The sequence below is a fragment of the Gallinula chloropus genome (genome assembly GCF_964237585.1).
Source record: "Gallinula chloropus genome assembly, chromosome: 16".
Classification (NCBI taxonomy): domain Eukaryota; kingdom Metazoa; phylum Chordata; class Aves; order Gruiformes; family Rallidae; genus Gallinula; species Gallinula chloropus.
Window position 1 is genome coordinate 9,026,642 of NC_140101.1, and position 23,074 is coordinate 9,049,715.

A 23,074-nucleotide genomic window follows, 5' to 3' on the forward strand; every position below is an offset into this window, starting at 1 on the left:
CCCCTTTTCTTTCAGTTTCTCTTATATTTGAATTTTAAATATTTTTATGAAGACTTCTCCTTTGACTTCTTTAGCTGTGAACTGTTATTATCTTTTCCCTTAAATTGAATGTTCAGTAAGTGAAGAGTTTCAAAACCTCCACAGCTTCATAAATGAGAATGATTCTGAAGAAGTCAGCCCTTTCTCAAAACGCCAGCTTACACCAGTTATCCTTGGCTGTGTCCCACAGATGAACATCCTCTCTCCTTGCTTTAGTTCCTGCTCAGTTTTTTCCCTCAGTTGGCACCTGTACTCTGGTCAGCTGGAGAGGCTGATGTCAAACAGTTCAGCTGTCCCCAGAGCATGTATCTCACCTACGACTTCCCCAGGGCCACAGATACAATCAGCACAAGCCTGGCTTGGTCTGTGGCTCCTGTCAAAAGCTTCTAGCTGGGAGCCTGTGATGGCACATTCACAGTGGCCCAGGATGAGACTGTCCAGCACAGAGCATTATTTTATTCCTTTTGCAAAGGTACAGAGCCTTAGAGGACATAACCCACCGACAGCCCCAAGCCACACATCTTCAGTCAAGCTTAGCTGCATTGCTAGCTGCTCCATGTCCAGTTTGTTCATCCCAGAAATAAGGAGACCCCATGCCTGGCTCCCTGCCTGCCCTGGGAAAGTGTCTGCTCTTTGCCCTGCTGATCTTCTGTTTTAAGTAATCATTTTCTAAACAAGTCCACTGATTACTCAATAATTAGATAAGATGTTTCTGCCCTGAAGATAGTAGAAATCTCATGTCAAAAGTTTGAATCTCATGGGACCTTGTTAGCACAACTCTGCAGAGAACAAGCTAATTACCTGGAATATTGCAGGGAGCAATATAAAAGGTGCTAAATCAAGAAAGTGGCATTTTTACCACAGCATCTTCCTCTCTGTGGTTACCAAGCTGGGCAGGGTAAAGTTGAATTGCAAGGTACACAAGCTCAGGATTTACCCCTTGTGAATTTTTTCCCTTGTGCTTTCAGTGCCCACTCCCTGGAAGTCACAGTTTGAGAATTTCCAACCCAGGTAGAAACCCTTCAGGAACAGGCTGTAGTTTTCATGCAAATCATACAGCTGCATCATGCAGCCCATGAAGCCCCATGAATTTCCACAGCAACAGGTGGGACCCAGGCACAATTGCTGTTGGTTTACAGAACTAAACCATGTTTTTGACATGTGCAGGGATGCCAGAGTGCTGCCACAGCCTCCCAGTTCTGCAGTGACCAGAAACACGCCCAGGCACCAGGATTCCTTAAATCTGGTTTTTGTTCCAGCTTCTTTCTACCTACCACTGAAATAATAAAATAGTCTCTTGCCATTGGATTTTTATTTTTTTTTTAAAGTATCTGTCTGAAATGATCAAAGGGCTTCTCCTGTGATGGGGTGAGCAAAGGAAGCTCTCAAGGTGAAGTCCAAAACGACCTAATGACTCTGGGACTCAGATCTGACCTCCAATAGCAGCAATGAGCCAGGAGAAGATGAGCAGTTTGGGACACAGAAACTGAAGCTTTTGAAGCTAATAATACCCTCTGGCAGCAAGCAATCAAATGACTGAGAAAGGAGAGGGGAAAAAAAGCCCATTCAGCCAGGTTGCAGGAAGGGCAGTGCCATAAAGCAGAGCGAGCTCATAAATGAGAGGCACCCTTTTCCCTTCCTCTCCCTTTCCCACAGGAGAGGGGCCATGGGAACAGACACGTTTTTTGCCCTCTGAAGGGGATGCAGGAGAGAACAGATTGACCCAATCTGGGGCAGGTTAATTGGGGGACACATCACTACCCTTAGGATGCTCTTCTCCCTCGAGGAAATAAAGGAAAACAATAAGTCCCCATTAGCACCTCTGATGAGCCTGGCTGTTCAGAACTGCCTTGGGAACTGGCAGCTGGTTTCATGTAAAGCACAGAGTGCCCTCAGCTGCTGGAGGCTCTACCCACATCTGTCTGTGCCAGACTGCAGCCATGGAAAGGTTATTCCTAGATCCCTTGGTAATTCCTATAAGTTTATTTCCCTGGCATGCTGTGCATTTGGGTTTTTTCCTTTTTCCCCCTGGTATTTTGCCTTCTTTAAATGACTCCCAGTTTAGGCTGGGTTTGTTTAGCCCACTCTGCAGTGGGTTTCTCTCTGTGTCAGGCTTCCCCTGTGTCTTGTTTCCAAATGTGCTGAGCAGCTTCGCTCCAGACCAGGTCCAGCAGCTTGCATCAGGCAGCAGACAATTGTCACATGTGTTATCAATGAGCAAGGCTGGATATTGCTGGATATTTTTACTTCCAAGAGCTGGAATATCTTGGAAATCTTGTTCTGTTGGGGATTTTGTTGGCAATTTGTGCTGCAATCACCATGAGGACAAACGGCAGCACAGAAACAGGTGCCCATTTCTGCAGAGCACCAGGAGCCTGCAGGATCATCTCTTTCAGTTCAGCAATCAGCATTTTGCAGTAGCATGAGCAATTGGTGTGCTTTGTTCAGGCCCCAGTTAATATCCAGGCTGCCCCAGGAGCAAGAAGTGTACACGGGAAGGGTTAAGCGCTGCCCTCGGGAAGGTGGGTCCTACCAGTTTGTCTTGATGGAAGAGCAGAGAGCTGAAGCATCTGCCAGAGCCTGTTAGGGATAATGCAACCTGATCAGAGACAGAGCTTTATCCAGCAGCTAAAGGAACCCGAAGGGTGGCTTTTGTGTGACCTTGCACTGGATTGCAGGGTCTCTCCCCAGGGCACAGCCTCTGCAGGCCTGCTCTCTCCCAAGGAAGTTATTGCAGCTGCAAGGGACAGACGCCTCTGCTGCAGGGACCGACGGTGGCACTCATGTATTAGATGTGTCACACACAGCCTGTGTGTGTTCAGAGGAACAGGCTATTTTCTGCTGGCCAAGCAGAGCCTTAATTGAAGCATCCAAACCATGTTAGAGCTGCTTCCCTGCAGTGACTCAGGAACCACAGCAGGATGAGTCAAGCCGAGCCATGCTCTGAGAGGAAAACAGTGGGCCCAGATGAGGACTGTTCAGCTGAACTGCAATTAGGATTTCAGAACAGAAACACAAAAAAGAAGTGACCTGACCACAGGCCGTGTGGAGTGTGTGTTTGGCAAACCCCAAGGCTGTCACGCTCACAGCCTGCTCAGTGTGCAAGATAAAGCAACCACATGCCTGCAGAAAATCCTGTTTCCCAGGACATCAAAGCCACATGCTTCCCTGGAATGGCAAGTTCTTCTTTAGCAGAAACAAACCTCAGGCTCTTTAGTACGCTTCTCCCCCAATGCACCATGTTAGCCTGTGTTTGTTTAGCAAACGGTTACTAGGAGGCTTCAGTAGGATAAAAAAGGAAGTGATATTGGGTAGTATTATTCATGGATGGAGGTAGGGAGGAGAAAAACAGTGCTAATGGAGCTAACAAGGTTATGTAAGGTTAAACTTTGCTATTCCAAAATCTGCTACTATGATAATGAGACAGTCAAATCAGCTCAAATTAAGAGCTCAGGAAGGCTCAGCCTTTCAAAGAAGTACATTCATGACAAGATTAATTTCTGCTAGACGGTATATAGTGTGGTATCATCCTATATTAACATAGAAACCCCAAATGGAAAAAAAAAAAAAGGCAAACAAATATGCACTAAAACCTAGTGAAGTGCATCTTTTCCTTTCATCTTCAATGTTGGCTTTGACTATCCTGCACATGGATTAAAATACATTATCACCTGGCACTGTTAGGCTGCCATTTACAGGAAACCTTACCTCCTTCCCTCTCCTAAATAAACATTTACTAAAAGGCAGCACACCTGGATTTTTCAGACAGTTTCAGGTGACTTTTATTAAAGAGAAAAAAATAGCAAAACTGCTCTTAAAAAACCCCATACAACCAGAACACCCCAAGAAATGGTATAAAACCCAGCCCTGCTCCCTATTCCTTATCTGAATGGGCAGAGTGGTTTGTGGGTTCCCCCCTGTCCTTTGCCTTCCTGCCCCCTTTCTATTTAGCTTTGGTTTCCTGTGCTCCCCTGAGCATTGCAGCAGGCATGGTAAAGACAAGGTAAGGTCTTGTTTTAAGTGTATTTCTCAGGTACCACGGTAGTATAAATGAGTTTCTGCTCTGCTGCTTGTGGCCACCCTCTGAGGGTGATAGGGGATCTCAGAGGTCTGTGCTGAGGTGGGGATGAGAGAGAGAGGGGCTACACTGTTAGCTGTGTGTCTTGTTGCTGGCCTGCCTGTGCAGTGTCTGTTAGGAGCATGCTGGGATGCATGAACATAAGAGAGGCTGTCATAAGAGATTTTAAAGCTACCAGAAAGCCAAGGGCTATCTGGAGTAGGTATTTGTTTCTTGCAGTTTGTTGTGTCAATGTCCAGAACCCAGTCAGCATGGGAATGAGAGGGCCCAGCTTGCCAGCTGCCACTTCAGAGGGTTTGAGCTATTTTTTGAACTCAGGAGTTTGTAAAAAACCTTCCCAAAGTAACAGAAAAAACCCCCAAAGAAACAAGCATGCACCTTCTTGCTTCAGTTTCATCCTCTATATTTATAGCTAGAATGCATCAAAATAGGTTGAGCTGAGATCAAAGTCTCCTGTTGAAATGCTGATACATTGCTGCCTCTTCCACAGTGTTCTGACAGAGTCTGTATCTACTCTGACTACTTAGGGCTCACTAAGGCTTAATACTACTGTGTGTAAGTAATTACCAAGGATTAGCTTTTAACTGCTTTTGTATGTAATTTGTGTACAGTTGTTGCTATTTATTAAATATGTTATATCTAATCCAGTGTTTAATGCTTACAAAAGGAGGAACCATCTGTGCTTGAGATTAAAACACGTAGATCACTCTGTGCCAAAGCACTTACCCAGTGCTCCACACTCTGCTGTGGTTAAGAGGGAACCCTTGGGAACCCAGACTTGGGAAGGGAGGACCAATGTGTGGATGTGTCCCTGCATCAAAGCCTTTCTGTCTGATACAAGGTCTGACTTGTGCATGTGATGTAGGCGTGATGGAGAGTAGAGAAGCTGATAGGAAACCAACAGGTTTTACCAGAATAAAGGACTAAGGACTAAGAAGGCACTGAGAGGTTCTAGAGATTCTGCAGAGAGGGTTCCCACCACCCATAGGCTTCTGAGGTTTCTTTTGCAAAAAGAGGAATATTCGAATTCTTTGCATGCTGTTTGCAAGGAATAAACAATTAACAGCTGTTAATCCCTTGTATGAGCCCAAGGCTTTGTTATGACTGAAAACTATGCCACCAAAGCTCTTCTTACATCAGGCTGTAAGAAAACTCTGGGGCTGTGCAGCCCAGGCAAAGGCTGTAGCTGCAGTGCAGAAGCATTTGTCTCCCTAAAGGAGTTAATTTCCCCCAGCTTGTGGCACAGAAAAGTGCCTCAGCATAAATGCTGAGCCCTTGTTTCAAGTGTGAATGGGAAAAAAACCCAACCCAACAACCAAACCCCTTTGAAACTCACTGGAGAAGTCTCTCAGGACCTGCAGAAGGAGCCTAGGTGCAGCCATCCCAATAAGCTTAAGACAGCCCTTAGGAACAGCCTCCTAAAAAAAAGAAGAGTTAAACAGGTCACCAATTTTGCAGACAAAACATCACATGAGGTCTGTTCTAATTTCCTCTGTATATGGCAACCCAGTATGGTATCAATGACTAGGTAAATCTGCAGGAAAACTAATTATACCTTACAGTGAGAAAGCAACAGTGGAACTAGTTTAGTCTTCAAAAAAAAATTCCAAGCTATAATAGGCAGGACTAACATGCCTCAGATTTGAGAAGAATTAATATCAATTATTGGCATGCATATTCATGAGAGCAAGACAGGTTTAGCAGTCAAGTTAATAGTTTTTGCTTAATTACATTTCGTTGATTTCATGCTATCTTGGCACATTCCTGATTGAATTTAACCACTAAAAAAAAAAAACCCCAACCTCCCACAACTATTCCAGCAAACACCAACACTTCAGGCGCAGCTTGTCCTGTAAATAGTGTGTGAGGCTGAGCAGACTGCTTGGGACAGTGGGAGTTGATCACGAGCATATTCTCTCCCTGGTGCAGGGAGTAATCACAAAAGCATCTTTTTATTAAATAGAAATAACTCTTGGTTATTTCTAAACCATTGTCTACTCGAATACAGGATGGAAAGGATGGGAGGTGCACAGCTGGAGGGAGGGTTTTGCCTGAGTAGGTTGTTTGGAGCTTGACCATGATAACAGCTAAGGACTTGCTGTGGTGCAGAGGGTTGAAGAGCAGGTAGAACGTTCTATGTGTTGTGGGTGAGGGCTTCACCATTAGGATCTGTCTCTTTAGTGGCCTTTCAGGGGAAGACCAGGCTGTGCAGTGCCACACTGTGCCATTCCCTACTTCTGTGCTCCAAACCCAGTACGTTACACCTGCCAGCAAGGTGAAGATGCAGTGGGTCAGACAAGAGGGCTGGGAAGGGTGATGGTAGAAGCACTTGCAGAAAGAGAATCCAGGGCCAAGCTGGGGTGAGCAGGTGCTGGAATGGCTGGAGCTTTTCTTGGGAGCACAATGACCTGTCATGCAAGGTCTGAGCAGAGCAAGCTGCCATGGCTTGAGGGTGGCAACAAGATTTGCCTGCATAGACATACAGGGAGGACATGCAAACAGTTTGGGTCTGCCTGGTGCTGGTGGAGCTGGACATCTTGCAGTAGTGCTGCTTGCTAGGACTGTGGCCTTCCTGGGCAGAAGGCAAGGCCAGAATAAACACAGGGAACTTGAGCTTCCATGTCCCATATCTTTCTTTTCTGTTTTGATTTTCCCCTTGCTAGCAGCAGCAAAAATAGGACAGATGCCCCCCCCCCATCCTTTTTTGATCACTGTCTCTGCAGTGATGTCTAAAGGTAGTGGATGGCTTTGAAGTTTGCCTTTTCAGTATTTTCATTCATTTATGATTTTCTTCTCCAGCATACCATCTGCATTTGGCCTTTGCTGAGGCTGAAGGCTGCATCATTTATCATTGAATGGGGCTTGGTAGCTCTCTGACAGCTAAACATGTTCTTAACAGCATTAAGGAATTTACAGGCAGTGAAGCCTGAAGGCTACTTTCCTGCCCACTATACCTTAGTCAGCAGCAGTTGTAGCTGCAGCTCTCTAGGTGCCTGTAGGCAAATATTGACTTATAATCATCAGCAGTATTGTATCCCCTTTTAAACCAAACAGACTTACTCTCTCAGCAGATAAAATTATTACTGCTATAACTGAAATAAAATAGCCATTATTCCATTTGGGCTCTTCCAGGCAATGTCAAAGTTAAGATCTCTTATATTTCCAAAGCCAAATGTGATTGGCTTTATCTTGGTTTTGGTTTTATGGGTTTTAAACTACACAATAATGCCTACTAAGGAGCACAGGGGTTTGCACTCTCACAGGGTGTGGACATGGTTGCTGGGGGCACTGCAGGGATGTGAATTTGCTGCTGTGTGCAGGGTCCTAAAACCTCCAGAGGGCAGATCTCACTGTGCAAATGGGTCTCAAGGACCCCCTTGAGAAAGGGTGCAGAAGTGGCCTATAAAGTTACAGTCCAGGAAAAACTCTTTAAGTATGGGTTTATACTCCACAGAAACTAGTGGAACTTAAGGGTTTTAGAGATTCAAGGTCTGGTATTACACCTTAGCATCCTTCCATATGAAAAAGCAGATTAAAGGTTATCTGCATTTCCCTTGTGACCCCATCCCAAAGTCTGGCCTCAACTTCCAGTCCTGATCCAAGAAGCTAGTGTTACCTTTCTTTATGACTTCAGTGTTTTTTTAGCAAAAAACCACCCTGCAAGCCCAATGGTCCGAATCATGGTATCAGAAGTGACCATGTTCTGCAAACTCATCCTGTTAATGAATAAATAGGCATTTTTCTAGTGAAGATGTTTCCTAAAACAAGTTCCTGTCAATTAATGGCATCGACATGTATAGCTGCCATGAGCAGGAGACGTTATTCCCGTGCAGAACAAAGCGAGGAGGAGATGAAGGAACTCTCCCATCTGTTTCTGCATTGTGCATATTGTGCATTGGGATGTTGCTCAAAATACACTGTGCACTCTCTTTCTCAGAGCCTGGGGAGACAGAGGCTGGCATAGGCATGACAGGATGGAGTTGGACAGTCTGATTCAAAGTATATTGTTTGCTTGGGGAAGGGGGGTCTGCAGGAAAAGATCCCTTTGCAAATGAGGCATATGAATGAAACCTGGTGCTGATGCCAAGTTTATTCAGCAGGCCTTGATGGAGTGAAAAAAGTGCATTAGGCAAAACCATTATTGAAATTCTTGATTACATAACAATTTCCTCATCGTATTTCCAAGAATATTGGATCTATCTTCAAACAACCTCCTACTCTCTCCCACATACCACCCCTTCTTCTTGCTATATCAGCTTCATAACTGAGTATGAAGACAAAAAAAGTGTAGGGTGTGTTGCCGCGAGCAGATAGATCTCTGAGCCCTCTGTGGGATTTGGACAGCCAATTCTCATTAATTTTAATGACCCTGAAAGTCTCTGGTCTTATGCCTTGATCGTAGTTAGGGTCTTTAGCAGTGCAAAGAACAGATAATCAGGCAATAAGTATCACCAGACCTAAATGTTGGGTTAGTCTCTGCTGCCTGGAGCTCAGCCAGCTCTGTGCTGTCTGTGGGGTGGCGTGCACGACTTTGCTGCCCGCAAACTTCTGCTGCCACAAGCTCAAGGAATTTCTGAACAGACCAGCTTCTTTGCAGGAGCCCTCTTCCCCCGCCCAGGCATGAGCACAGACCTTGTCAACACGAAGGATGAATCCCTGGGGCCACTTGCACTCAGCAAGCAGGATCGGGCCCAATGCCACAGTACTGCAGGTGGATATCTCCTGGGAGGTGTGTGGTAGAGGTTGCCTAGTTTTTTTGGAGGATCTTGGTGGAAGTGGGAGTTAATGGCTTGAAAGCATGGCACATCCATTCCACCTCATGAAACAGCAGTTGCACTCAAACTGGCTACACTTACCCACATAATCAGCTTGCTTGTCTCACATGCTGGTTATTACACATGCAAATATGTACAGTCATGCTAATCACTAAGCAACTGCTTGAAATGAATTCCAAACCTTGCCCTGCCTGCCCTTGGGTTATTTTGCTTTCACAAGGGAACCATAGTAGCAATCCAGAGATTCACTCAATGAAAATCTTTATGAAACAGTCAATTGAGTGAAGGAGATTTTTCTGGAGTCCTGCCCATATGTACTGAGACTTGCTCTACAAGCAAGTGCTGTCATTAGGATCCCATCTAGTACCCTTTGCAAGACAACTGGAAAAGTACTTGATGGGGAAATACATAATTTATGGTGTGTCACTACAGGTGAAATGTGAGAGTAAATACACAAAGAAGGGAACCACACAGCTCCTCTCTTGTAATCTATTGGATAAAATGGTCTGAAAGTTGGGGGGGGGGGACGACCCACACACACTATTCTGTCAGCTTTCTGAGCAGTTTAAGGAGTGTCTGTGATACTCTTTCGTGGATATCTGCCCAGTAAGACCTGGTCTGTTGGGGTCCTGTTATTACCTCTTGCAGAACCCATGTGAGGACAGTGGAAAACAGCTCTCATGGATGTGGCATCAGATGTATATGGATTCCCTCACCTGTCTCTGCCTCTCATGTGGCTTGTCCTCAGGCTGTTCATTTCACCCTTTTGTGTTTCCAGATCTTTTTCCTCCAAATCTTAGGCTGCAAGCTTTTCCATTGTTTTAGCTTTGCTTTTTATAGGATCTACTGCAGACATGGGGCTTCCAACTCAGAAGCTCAGATGTACCTGCAGTGATATTAAAGGTGCCTTCTACAGCTCCCATAACAGGTCCCCATATGCCAGATAAGCCAGCAGCAAGACCTAGGACAGGTGATGGTTAGCTCCATAAGAAGGAATATGCACATTTCATTAGTAGTCTAACAGGCCCCTGATGATTAACTTTACTGTTCCCTCTACAAGTCCAATCCTGCACTCTAGGGACTTTTCTGTGCTTGAGCCTATTCAACCTCTGCTCTTTGACTACCAGTCCAAAAGTTTTCAGCAGCCCAAGTCCATGCTGCATGTTTTTTAAGGAATCATGAAAATAAAGGGTGCAGCAGAAGGCCCTCTCTTCATGCTTGCTTCCATTTTTGCAGCAGTTAGCAGCTGACTCAGCACCAGGGGTTTGGGTCTGTGCTCTGGAGTAGGGACAGCAGGCATTTTTTCCAGCTACTGCTTTGCTTAAGCAGCTGGTGCCTCATTCACTGCAGAGGGACTCTTCCTACCCAAGCCTTAATTTGTCCCATTGACGTTTCTTGTTAAAGAGAAGTGAACCTGGAAGAGTAAAGGCCAGAAATTGAATGAAAGGGCTGCCTGCCAAACAGAGCACCTCCAGAGATGTTCTTGGTGGTCTAAATGTGTTTCCTTCAGCTTTCAGTCTCTCATTACTGCCAATGGAAAATACCTAAGGTTTCAAGCTGGAGGGTCAGTATGGCTGAGATGGGAGACCTTGTTAGACAGACTGTGATTTTTATAATCTATCTGAAATCCTGGACTGTAAGTACACTGGGATAGAGCTCTGTGCCACTGAATTCAGTGCTAATGCTGGACAGCAGCAGCTGGATCCAGTTGTCTGTGGACAGCTGCTCTTGCCCTGTTGCTCACTGGACGGTGGGTGCTAGCAGAACAAGGTGTGCTTTAGAGAAGGATCCTCTAAACCACACTTTTTTTGTACTTCCCAACTGAAAAGTGCTTTGAATACCTCACAACAGTCAATTCACATTTAGCAGCTTTATTTAGCCTGACAAAATTTCCAAAGATACGTGATTGCAGCAGATCAGGAAGGGGAAAAATCTGTATCTTAGGAGCACAGATGAAATCCTGCTGCAACTTGTACAAGAAGTAATAGATGTCTGTCTGAGTTTATTGCTTAGGTCCATGGCTAAATCTGCTAAACCCAAAACAAATTTTGCCCTCAGATCTCCTCGTTTATGTTCATCTGGCATTGCCTTGATCTTCAAAGCAGGAAGGTAAATCAAAGGAAACAGAAGATTTGACCCCAATTAATGCTGCTGGATGCCATTCACTGAGTAAGGATGGACTTCTTAGTATTTGCACTGAAAGTGAAGGAGATAAAACACACTAGGTACATCTAAGCCTGGAAATAAACCCTTCTGTGTACACTGGGCAGAAATAAAACCAAGTAAAAAATTTTAAATTACCATTAAAAATGCCCAAGCATCCTCAGAAATGGTGGGTTGTAAACAAAGAAATGACAGCAAACCCAGTAAAAGAGCCCTCTAGGAAAGCAAAACAGGCATCCTGCTGATACCTGATTCCTGGTGCTGTGGTTTAATCACAGACAGTAACTAAGCACCACACATCTACTCCCTCACCCCTTTCCACTCCCCCCAGTGGGATGGGGAGGAGAATGGGAAAAAACCTGGTGGGTTGAGATAAAGACAGATTAATAGGTTAACAAAGGAAGATTATGTTCAATATTATTTATAATAAATTTTACATTATTTTTATAGTAAATCCAAAACACAACTCTGTGCCAGCTACTAGAAAGAAAATTTATTCCAGCTGAAACCAGGACAAGATCTACCCCTTAATCCATATCATCTATGTCTTGCCCAGGTCCTGTACTTCCCAATACATTCCAATTAATCACTATCACTTTTCCTCTCTTCTGATACGTATCACACAGGTATCATTCCCTCAGTCCATGGGCCATCTCTCTAAAATGTCTGTTGAGTTCCTTTAGTCCATGACTTTTGGGCTCCTGTCCATCCTAAGTCTCTCCCAGCAGGGGAGGTGTGTGCTGTTGGGTTGTTGCATGCAGCATCTGGAGCTCATAGCTGATGAATCTGGCATTGTCCATGCTCATGGCCTGTGGGTTGAAGATGTCATAGAATGTGTTAGGTTGGAAGGGACATTTAGAGACCATCTAGTCCAAGACCCCTGCAGTAAGCAGGGGCACCTTTAAGCAGATCATGTTGCTCAGAGCTTTGTCAAGACTGATTTTGAATGTCTCCAGGGATGGGGCCTCCACTGCCTCTCTGGGCAACCTGTGCCAGTGTCTCACTAACCTCAGAGTAAAGAACTTCTTCCTAATGTCTAATCTCACTCTGCCCTGCTCTAGGTTAAAACCATCACCTCTTGTCCTATTGCTACATGCCCTTACAAACAGTCTCTCCCCAGGTTTCCCGTAGGTCCCTCCAGGGACTGGAAGGCAACTATAAGATCTCCCTGGAGCCTTCTCTCCTCCAGGCTGAACAAGCCCAACTCTCTCAGCCTGTCTTCATAGGAGAGATGCTCTAGCCCACTGATCATCCTTGTGGCCCTCCTCTGGACCTGCTCCAAGAGGTCCGTGTCCTTGGGCTGAGGGCACCAGAGCTGGACACAGTATTCCAGGTGGGGTCCCACCAGAGCAGCAAGGGAGAATCACCTCTCTTGGTCTGCAGACCACACTTTTGATGCAACCCAGGATGCAATTTCCCTTCTGGGCTGCAAGTGCACGTTGTGGCTCTGGAGCTTCACCCTGTTCCACTACAGCTTGGGTCAGTTGATGGCTAATGGTGGGGCTGTGTTTCCACCCTGGGACAGTCGATTCCAAGAGTACTGGATGCTCCTGAAGAGAAAGAAAACTGTGGTGAACCTACTTCACCATCATCTCTTACTAAGGAAGCTGATTTTTTGTATTTCTTCTGTATAGAGGTTACCAGTACCATCACAGACTGGTTCTCTGGTTCAACTGCAGTGCCTGTCACTGGGGTTTGAGTAGCCTCAGTGCCTGTTGCAGGTGTTAATCTTTATTTTCTTAAATAGTTGTTTAACCCTAAACAAGACCTGATCCGCACTCAGGAGACACTGCAATAGAAACATGCTGGTTTGAACATCTCAAGGATATTCGACATTCTCAAGAGCTGTTGTAATTTGCCTGAAGGTGAAGGAAAGTGTCTTCCCCGCAGATTTGCTCTCCGAGAAAAAGAAGTGTAATTATTAACAGTTTCCGATAGATGGCTCCCTAAGTACGGAGGTGATGGCAGCGCTGAGATGAGTCTTACGACCAAGTTTATTTTATTGCAAGTCAGTATTAGAAAGTACATCCCAGTGATGACCTCGGCCCAGTTCACAGCAACCATAAACGGCACACAGGGACTAATATTGCCAGTGAGGTGTTACATAACAACTCTGGGAACAAGTATTAAAAGTTTAAGAGTGTATGGAACAGTGTTGTGACCAGCAACTGTTTACCTAATAAAATGAATCCTTAGAATAAATTTGTTCTAACGAGCTCTGGTCAGATTTGTTACTGTCTCAACTGGTTGTGCCCCACATTGTGTGCCAAAAAGGATGGCAAAATGTTAACCCAGATGGTAACTAAACACCACACACCTGCTCACTCACTCCTCTCCCCTGAATGGGATGGAGAGAATGAAGAAAAACCCTCATGGGTTGAGATAAACACAGTTTAATAGGATAAAAAAGGAGGATGATTGAAAAAAAATAAAAAAGAAGTAAAGCACCTGATGCATAAATGCAATTGCTCAGTGGTTGTGAAAAACCTCAGATGCCCAGGCTGCTCCTGAGTAGTGATCACACCTCCCAGCTAACTTTGTCAGTTTATTTACTGATTGTGGTGCTACATGGTAGGGAATATCCCCTTGGCCACTTCTGGTCAGCTGTCCTGGCTGTGCTTTCCCAGTTTCTCCTGCACCTGGCAGGGCAAAGGAAACTGAAAAGTTCTTGACAACTACTACACTGCAACAACAAAACCCATCAGTGTTTATCAACATTATTCTCACACTAAATCCAAATCACTGCTCTATACCAGCTACTAGAGAGAAAATTCATTTAATCCCAACACAAACTAGGACACTTGGTCTTCAGGAGATGGTCTTTGGTAACAACCAACCACGGAGAAGTAATTAACATCTACATCCCCCCCCCACTTCACCTTGAGACACTTGTCTTACATTATGTTCTCTTGAGTTTGAAACCATTGGTTCAAGCTCATGTCCCTGCATTCTCCTCTGCTTCTCTCCATCCCATGGCTTTTCCTACTTTTTTGCACCCCTAAGGCTTTCCTTCACCTTCCACAGCTTCTTTGGCTCATTGACCTTTGAAGTCTCTCAACAAGGCACCTCTCTCGTTGCACAAGTTGTTGTGGGGGTTGTTTGTATTTTAGCAGTGAATTTATGGAAGAGGAAGGTAGCTAGGAGGAGGCAAAAATTTCTGTAGCACTGCAAAAGCGCACAGCCCAGCTAACAACAAACATTCTTTTAGGCAACCTGCTTAAAAAGGAAAGGGAATCTTCCTAGTGTTTTCCCTGGCAACAATTTAGCAACTGAAAGTAAGGCTATTCTAAAATTCCTAGTGCTAGAGCATTGCATATGAGGCTATTTACACCATTCACTTCTTCCATTTAATCCAATTTAGACAATGAAACCAGAGTGCTTTATGGACCTAATCTTTTTTTCCCTAGTCAAATCTCATTCCTCAGATTAAACTACTCACACTTTCTGGCTCTGTGTGGAGTTGGTGGTCCAATATCTGATTGGATTTATGTGGCTTTTTAGAAAGAGAGGCTGCTCACTGCAGACCCTTCACCTCTTACTGCACATTTTAGCTCTAGAGCTGTTTTCTGGTAGTGGATGAACCTCTCCAGCAGTTCAACCTACCCTGCCTTGACTGTCTCAGTGTAGTGCAGTTTGGTTTGCCTGTATGAGTTTGCTCTTTCGCCTGGTTACTATGAGAAGTTATGGTCAACTGTATGGTCAATCGAATGGTCAATCCAGAGCTCAGAGCTCAAAATGTTTTAGAAAGCTTGGTGAAGTTTTCATATATGTCACAATGGTCAAGTTTCAAATTAGAGATGAGTAATTAAAAGAGAATGTGTTACTTGTATGTAGTAGGTCTGTACATACATCTTGTGTCATTAGCTGTGGGCACCCAAAATTACAGATGTAATTGTGCATTGAACAGAGGGCCTCATTCTAATCGAATGTTGCATTCACAACTGCATTCCTTCTTGCCTAGATTGCAGAGCCTGTTGTCCCAATGGGCTTTGTTGGGCACCTGTGTAGTAGTTAATCAAAAGCTCTTGCTGCAAACTGCTTCACAGCCCTCCTGGCATCCTAGCTTCTCAGTACACATTCCATGACTACCCAGAGATGAAGGCACAGGAGTTGAAGGAGAGGATTATATCTCCTTCATGTATCTGGCATAACTAAAGCAGTTTCCAAAAGTAAATCACCTCAGTGGGCATTGATTATCTGACTTGTGCATCTTAAGAGCAAAATTAGTCTTGAAAACGTCTAAGTGGAAATACAGCCATGTGTTAATGGCAATGATAGGGTGATCTGTTCTGAGATGAACTCACTTGTTTTCTCTTTCCTTTCCAGATTTTGGCTATCATTTCCATCATGTTTATTGTACTATCTACAATTGCCTTGTCCCTTAACACGCTTCCTGAACTACAAGGCGTGGATGAATTTGGGCAGACCACAGATAATCCCCAGCTTGCCCACGTGGAAGCTGTGTGCATTGCATGGTTTACAATGGAATACCTCTTGCGGTTCCTCTCCTCGCCTAAGAAGTGGAAGTTTTTCAAAGGCCCGTTGAATGCTATTGATTTGCTCGCTATCTTACCATACTATGTCACTATCTTCCTCACAGAATCCAATAAAAGTGTACTTCAGTTCCAAAATGTACGACGAGTGGTCCAAATATTTCGGATTATGAGGATACTCCGAATTCTAAAGCTTGCCCGGCACTCAACGGGTTTACAGTCCTTGGGGTTTACACTGAGGAGGAGTTACAATGAGCTTGGATTACTCATCTTGTTTTTGGCCATGGGCATTATGATCTTTTCCAGTTTAGTGTTTTTTGCAGAAAAGGATGAGGATGATACAAAATTCAAGAGCATCCCAGCTTCTTTCTGGTGGGCAACGATCACCATGACAACAGTAGGCTATGGAGACATCTACCCCAAAACACTTTTAGGTAAAATAGTAGGAGGACTGTGCTGCATTGCTGGAGTACTGGTGATTGCTCTTCCCATCCCAATAATTGTCAATAATTTCTCTGAGTTCTACAAAGAGCAGAAGAGGCAGGAGAAAGCCATCAAGCGCAGAGAAGCTCTTGAAAGAGCAAAAAGGAACGGCAGTATCGTCTCCATGAACATGAAGGATGCGTTTGCTCGTAGTATAGAACTGATGGACATTGTGGTAGAAAAGAATGGAGAAAGCATAGCCAAAAAGGATAAAGTTCAGGACAATCATTTATCTCCCAGCAAATGGAAGTGGACCAAGAGAACACTCTCTGAAACTAGCTCTAGTAAATCTTTTGAAACTAAGGAACAAGGATCTCCAGAAAAAGCCAGATCGTCTTCAAGTCCGCAGCACCTGAATGTCCAACAGCTAGAGGACATGTATAACAAAATGGCAAAGACTCAGTCCCAGCCAAACCTTAATACTAAAGAGTCATGTCAGGCTGGAAAGCAAAAGGAAGAGCTAGAAATGGAAACCCTTCCCGGCCCTATGGTGCCCTTACTGACAACTCGTGCTGATGGGATCATTGACATGAGGAGCATGTCCAGCATCGACAGCTTCATAAGTTGTGCAGCAGAGTTCCCTGACTCTGGCAGGTTTTCCCACAGCCCGCTCGCTACCCTTCCCTGCAAAGGTGGCATTAATGTGATTCAAGAGCAGAGCAGGCCAGAGGGGAGTGGTGCCAGGTTTGTGGAAATGAACCTAAGCTCTGAAGGCAGCCATCGTTCTGCTTTTTTCATAGAAAGTCCCAAGAGCTCCATAAAGGCCAGTAACCCTTTAAAACTGAGATCTCTGAAAGTCAACTTCATGGAAGAGGACACCAGCACATTAGTACCAGCATCAAATGTACTGAGAATATATCCAGATTCTCTCAAGAGCCGGGGAGCTGCTGCTGTTGCCACAGATACTTCTTTACTCTCTGACAGATCTCTAATGAGCCCAGAAACGTCAGTCTACACAACTGCGACTGCAAGAACACCCCCAAAGTCACCAGAGGTGCAGACAGCCATAGCTTTCAACTTCCATGATGCTGGTATACACAAATATATAGATGCTGACACTGATGATGAAGGTCAGCTGCTTTACGATTCGAGTCCGCCCGGAAATGTGAGTCCCAAGTACAATGTTACAAACAGTGGCTATCTAAAGCAAAAGGACAATGTTTATAGAGGAGAGAAGAACCATCTAGAAGCTGCTGCTTTACCCACCTCCCCTAAGCTGATAGGGCAAAACTGCATTTACTCTATGGAAGGTATCACTGGAAGAACCCAAGGCAATCAGGAGACTGTCAGACTAGAAAATCACATTTCCCCAGAAGTCCATGTATTACCAGGCAGCGGAGGACATGCTAACACACATGATCAAAGCATCTGAGATGGTCTCCAAAAGAACGTACTGAAAGTTTAAAGGAATGTCTTTACAGTCTCTCTCTCACACACACACACACAAAAGAGCTTCTGCATGGCATGAACTTGGCTGAAACAAGCCACTTGTTTCTAAGTCTGGGGGAGGTCCAGTGTGGGTTTGTGAAAATGTCCTTCTCTGAAACAACTCTAAAGACATTGCCCACATCAGTCAAAAATAAGGATTGCAAATCATGATCACACATTGATCTCCTTTCATGTTGTCCAGTGAAGCCAATGTGACCAAATATCCATCCATTCCCCTTGAACGCTAGAGCTCCTTTTGGAAATATTAACATCTGATTTGCATTAGTTCCATAAAGGATGCCAAGGCAGCCAGATTTGAACTCTGGAATAAATTGCTGGGGTTGGTATAAAGCTATCAAAACCACAATGCTCACTGCTTCAGGGCAGCTGTTCCACATCTACAGCTTTGTCTGATGGATATTATGTCTAAAGGTAACAGGGAACACTTGCATTATTGGAAAATCCAATTGAAAACCATTTAAAACAAATAACGGTCTAGAGAAATCAATTATTAAAATGCTCTTTGTGTGTTTAACAATACCATATCCTGTAGGACCTGAGGTTTTCTTCTAAAATATCAGCAGGGTGAGTTGCACCACTTGTATCTAATTCCAAACGTCCCCTAGAACATAGTGAAACTTGCACTTACCCTCTGCTAAAAATGGATACCTGTCTCAGGGCCAGCAGATGGCCCTCAGGGGACCCACAGCCCATGTTGGGAATGTGTGAAGGAGCCATGCAGAAGCAAGACTCTAAGGAGGCATCGCAGCCAGACCCCCTTCACAGTGCCGAGGAGTGTAGGGCTGGAAGGAGAGCTCAGCTCTCACTCTGCCCCTCCGTGGAAGGGAGATGCTTGCTGCCCTGCTCCACAGGTATGGCCGAGCATGACAGCGGCGCCGATACTGCGGCTGTCCCCTGCGGTACCTGCCAGGGGAACCAGGATGGCCCCCCCGGGGCCTCTCCTTCCCACCCGCACGCTGACTTGAGGCATCAGCCCAAGTCTCGCCCTCAGTGTGGGAGAGGAATCGGTTGGTCTGAAGCTTTTTGCGCCCGAGTGGCGCAACGAAAGATATGCAAGCGTTACATAAATATGCAAAAAGAGGGATTCGTTAGCAACCCACCCCTGGCCTGGCTGCGCTCGCTCTCGCGATGAGGTCGGGCAGGAGAGGCTCCTGCGAAGCTGCCGATGCAAAGCAGCTATGAGAGACAGGAGCATCAGGCCTGATGTTTTAATAACATCCAGTCATTTTTAAATGAAACAAAAAAAAAAAAACCAAAAAAAAAAAAGGAAAAAAAAATCTGACCATTTTAAATGAACAGAACTAGCAGCCACCAGCCTAGGTTTTTAAAATATTATTGTTTCAATAAAGTTATGTCAAATTGTGTAGGAAATAATTTGTCTTTGGTTTTTAATCTGGGGGGGGGGGGAGGGGGAGGGAGGGGAAGCACTTTATTTTGACTTTCTGTTGTTGTTGCAATGCTGGAGTAGGATAGCCGAGTGTAACAATCAAGCACTTTAACCAAGCACTATTTTAATTTGTGCCTCCTGTCGTGACTGTGATTTGTTACACATCTGTAGCAAGTCGCAACCTGTCCTGTGATAACTGTGATGGTAATCTTTTATGTTGTTTTCTGTTTTTACTGTAAAACTCAGTTGTATATATAACCTTGTCAATGAGCGTTACCTGACCTATTTCTGAGTACCTGCCAGGGCCGTGTAACGATCTGCGTGCAGCAGGTCCAGGGATGTGCTGAGACATGGAACGTGGGAGCAGAGGTGCACAGGTGGGAAGAAGACCCTGAGCCGCTCGAGTCCACTGCGTTCTGTTCCTTCCTACTGTAAAAAACAAAAAGCTGTTGGTTAGTCCTGACTGTAACTGTCTGTGTGTCCGAGCTGTACAGTACTTCTGTCTGTAATCCGTAATAGTGAATGCAGCATGTACGGATAAAAGCAATAAGCACATCTCTGTTTTAGGAACCGTTCTGGGTTACGCCGGGAGCTTTGTTAGGTCTCTCCTTGGCAAAGAACTGTACACGCGTTGGAGTGAACTCTGCTCTGCTCGGCCGGCCCCATCCCCAGGCAGGGGGATGCAGCCCGAGGTACTCGCTTAGAAGTCACCCTTAAGTCCCAGCAAGGCAAGTCCCTGGGGAAGTCACGAGTAAGACCTGAGCAACCACCTCAGGAATTAGCCTGCTGGCAGTGACAGAGACCTCTTGTCATGAAGAGTGGCGCAGGGGATACTCAAAAGAAGTTTAAGGCGTCTACGCGTGTGAAGGATACTCGCCAGAGTATTTACACTGGGCCAATTCTTGAGGTTTGTTAGCTTTTACTCTGCCTTCACTCAGTCAGAACCCCTGTTCCTCTGAGTGGGCTCTTTGCCTGGTGAAGGACTTTAGGATTTGGCCATAGTAAATACAAGTGTACTTAGAGGAACCACAGCATTGCTAAGATCCTAGTTAAGATTTAGTCATCACAAAAAGAGTGAAGTGACTCTCCAGAAGATAAGCTTTAAGTACCAATCTCTTCTATGGCTTTCTGAGGCCACAGTGAGGCAATGAGAAATTTTTAAGAGAACAGTCTTAACATAATCTCTGTGTTTCAGTGATCATTCATGTCTGCCATCAGCACAAATGTAAAAAGAAGAAAAAAATCAGGGAAAATTTTTTTGATAAAGCAAGTAATAGCGATTTCCAAGTTAAATATTTTTAGAGCTGATGCTTTCATGTGGAAAAAAAGTCATATTTTACATATCACAAAAGTGAACGTATTTAAATATAGCCATATAGTGTAGTATTTACCACACTCTCATCCAAATTGATGTATTTGGTTTATAGATGGCACTGACAAAAATGTATAGATCAACAATTCTATCATTTTTTAACTGTTAATCAACTGGTGCAACTCTCCTTGTAACCAAAGGCCCTCTGTCTGCCTTGTGTGATCGCTTATGACACACACCTTATATCATCTATTTAGTCCTACCTTTAAAGTAGCATTTTATCGAATCGCTTTTGAAAGCCAAATTCAAAAGTATCATTTAAAATCTTATCTTTTAAGTCTGAATAGCCAAAGTCCTATAGATTTCTTATAGAAAGCAAATAATATAAAATTAAGCATATAATATGCTTGAAGAGCATTTATTTCTTATTTGTGTATGAAGATGTAGCTCTCATTTTGTGCCCAGTTAAAAAGGAAGTATGTTTAATTTATTTTAATGAAATAAAGTCTGAATATAAAGTATGTATCTATATATGTGTGTGTGTGCATAATACACATATATATAATGTAAGCACTGGGAAATCTACTCTAACATAAAGCTATGGTAGACTAAATCTGTACTCATTACAAAAGGAAAGGCAGTGCTCTGAAAACATAGTGCTCACCAAATCCTACAGACACTAGGAAGACAATTTCATTTTATACTTTCTTTGATAGGTGTTTCCCAAAACTCGCAACAAATGGGGAAAAAAAAATGCAGTATCTCTTGCATTGAGCTAAAGCCTGCAGTTTACTCACTGGTATTTGGCATTTGGGTCCGCCAGTTTACTGTGCATCCTCTATCAAGCAAGCTGACAGAGTTATTCCCCTGCTACTGCTGCAGAAGACATTGTATATGAAAGGACTATGTATGTGTGATGTCTGCGCTTGCTTGTATCTTATGCCATCAACCTGATTTTTGATACATATATATACATATATATTTATATTAAATACATATAAAATATAGCTATATATGCCGAAGGAATGGGTGCAGTTTTCTTAGCCAGGAGGCAAAGATCTTTTGAGTTTTAGCCTTGAACAGAGGAATACAGCAGTAACATTGCAGTAGATTTCTCAGTGCCTTTTCTTAGAAACTTCACCTAAGCACACTTATGGGGGGGTGGGGGGGTGGAAGGAGGGGGAGAAGAAAGAGTCTCCTATGAAACCCACATTTTTCTGAAAGGTTTGAGAGTCAATAAAGGTAGAAAAATAAAATTTAAAAAATAGAAAAAAAAAAAAAAAAGGAAAGGAAAACCCCATGGAACGCACATTCCCCACATTCCCTTCCTGCACACACAGTGTATCCAATGCCAGGGAATATCTGTCTGTGCAAGTCATTCAGAAAGACATCCCAGGCCGTCAGTTTCTTTGGCAACTATGGCTGTGATAAACTGTAGCCTTTTCTTCCCTTCCAGCTAATAAGATACACATTTCTAAGGAAAACAGTATTCTCTTCTGTAAAATTGTAATGTATTGTTAATATTTGTACCTACTGTATATTTATGTCTTGGCAGAATTATGACTGGTACAGTTTATAGTAAATAGCAAGGGTATTTAAAACTCATCACAAAGACAAGGTTTCTGAAGCCAAGTTCTCTCTCTGTCAGTAAGCTCCACATAACATGATCTTGACTAATTTTTAACACCTGATTTTAAAGTGAAAAGTAGAATTAGTGAATACAGTAGCAAAGCAGTGGAGACCATGTGGCACCTATGCCCTCATGTGCAGCTCAGCTGGGAGCGAGCTGGTGGGCTTCCCCGGCAACTTCAAATCAGCTCCCACTTCTTGTTTGGTCAGTCACTTCTGCTTACAATAATCAGGCTGAACAAGCATTCCTAGGTTGCTTTAGAATCATCCACTTGGGGAGAATATGGCTTTAAGTAGTTCTTGAATGAAGTACAGATGTTCTAGTTACCTCTGTACCTCCTGTTTGCCGTTGTTATAAGGCTTTATAAGTATCTATCTGATGTATGGAAAGTCATGTGACTTTCATGCATTCCAGAGTAGTCTATTTTTCTGTTCAAATTTAAATATATACATATATAAAAATATAAATATATATCTGTATTTTTAGCAAATTTATAATAGGGCAATCGAGTCAGATTTCTTCTTTTTGTATTACAGAGTAATATCTTAGCTGCTTTCCTGGTGGTCATTTTCATAGCTGGGCCCCCAACATTTTTATTGTCATTTTTCTTTTGTTCTGAAAAAGCCTGCAACATCAAAGTCTGCAAAAGGTCACCAAGTTTGTCTGATGTTGTCATATTTTTGTATTTTCCCATTTGTGGTACTTAACCAGGAGCTGGCTATGGAAACTAAGAGGTTCCTTCTGAGAACACAGAGTAACCCAGACTCTGCCCTCACAGAATTTTACAGAATTTCAGGGGTTGGAAGGGACCTCCAGAGATCATCCAGTCCAACCCCCAATCATGGCAGCACAAGTGTCAGCAAATGCCACTGGCTCCAGTGCTGGCCACAGCCTGAACTTCAATGTTCCTTTAGATTTACATCGATTAAGCTCAGAGCATAAAGAGGAGATGGGATTTGAAGCTGGCTGGCCTAATACTTACGATGGAGTTGGGATAAGCATCACAATTCAGATTCTTACGTTCAAGCAGTGACCTGGTGGTGCTCAGGCAAAGTTTCCACCTTTGAGGGAGTTTTACCTGGGTCAAAATATATGGGTCAAGACTTACATGTCCCACAAGGTTTGGGAATTTCTATTTTGAGTACCAGACAAAAAAAAAATCAGGAAATGAGAAAAAATTAGGGGGCAATGAAAAACCTGACTGCACACACTCAGAAAAGGATTTAGATTTGGTTATGGTAAAAGCCCATCCATGTACTTGCTTA

At 43.9% G+C, this 23,074-nt stretch overlaps 1 protein-coding gene across 1 annotated transcript in view; it reads left to right on the forward strand.

Annotated features, from left to right (window-relative positions):
* KCNB1 (potassium voltage-gated channel subfamily B member 1) overlaps window positions 1-17,403 on the forward strand; it is a gene marked incomplete at both ends in the record, with an annotated part of 125,989 nt that extends 108,586 nt beyond the window's left edge. The window contains one exon of the mRNA XM_084271536.1: window positions 15,382-17,403. Coding sequence (XP_084127662.1) covers window positions 15,382-17,403 — 2,022 coding nt within the window. The remainder of the gene's footprint in view (window positions 1-15,381) is intronic.
* Between the last annotated feature and the right edge of the window lie 5,671 nt (window positions 17,404-23,074).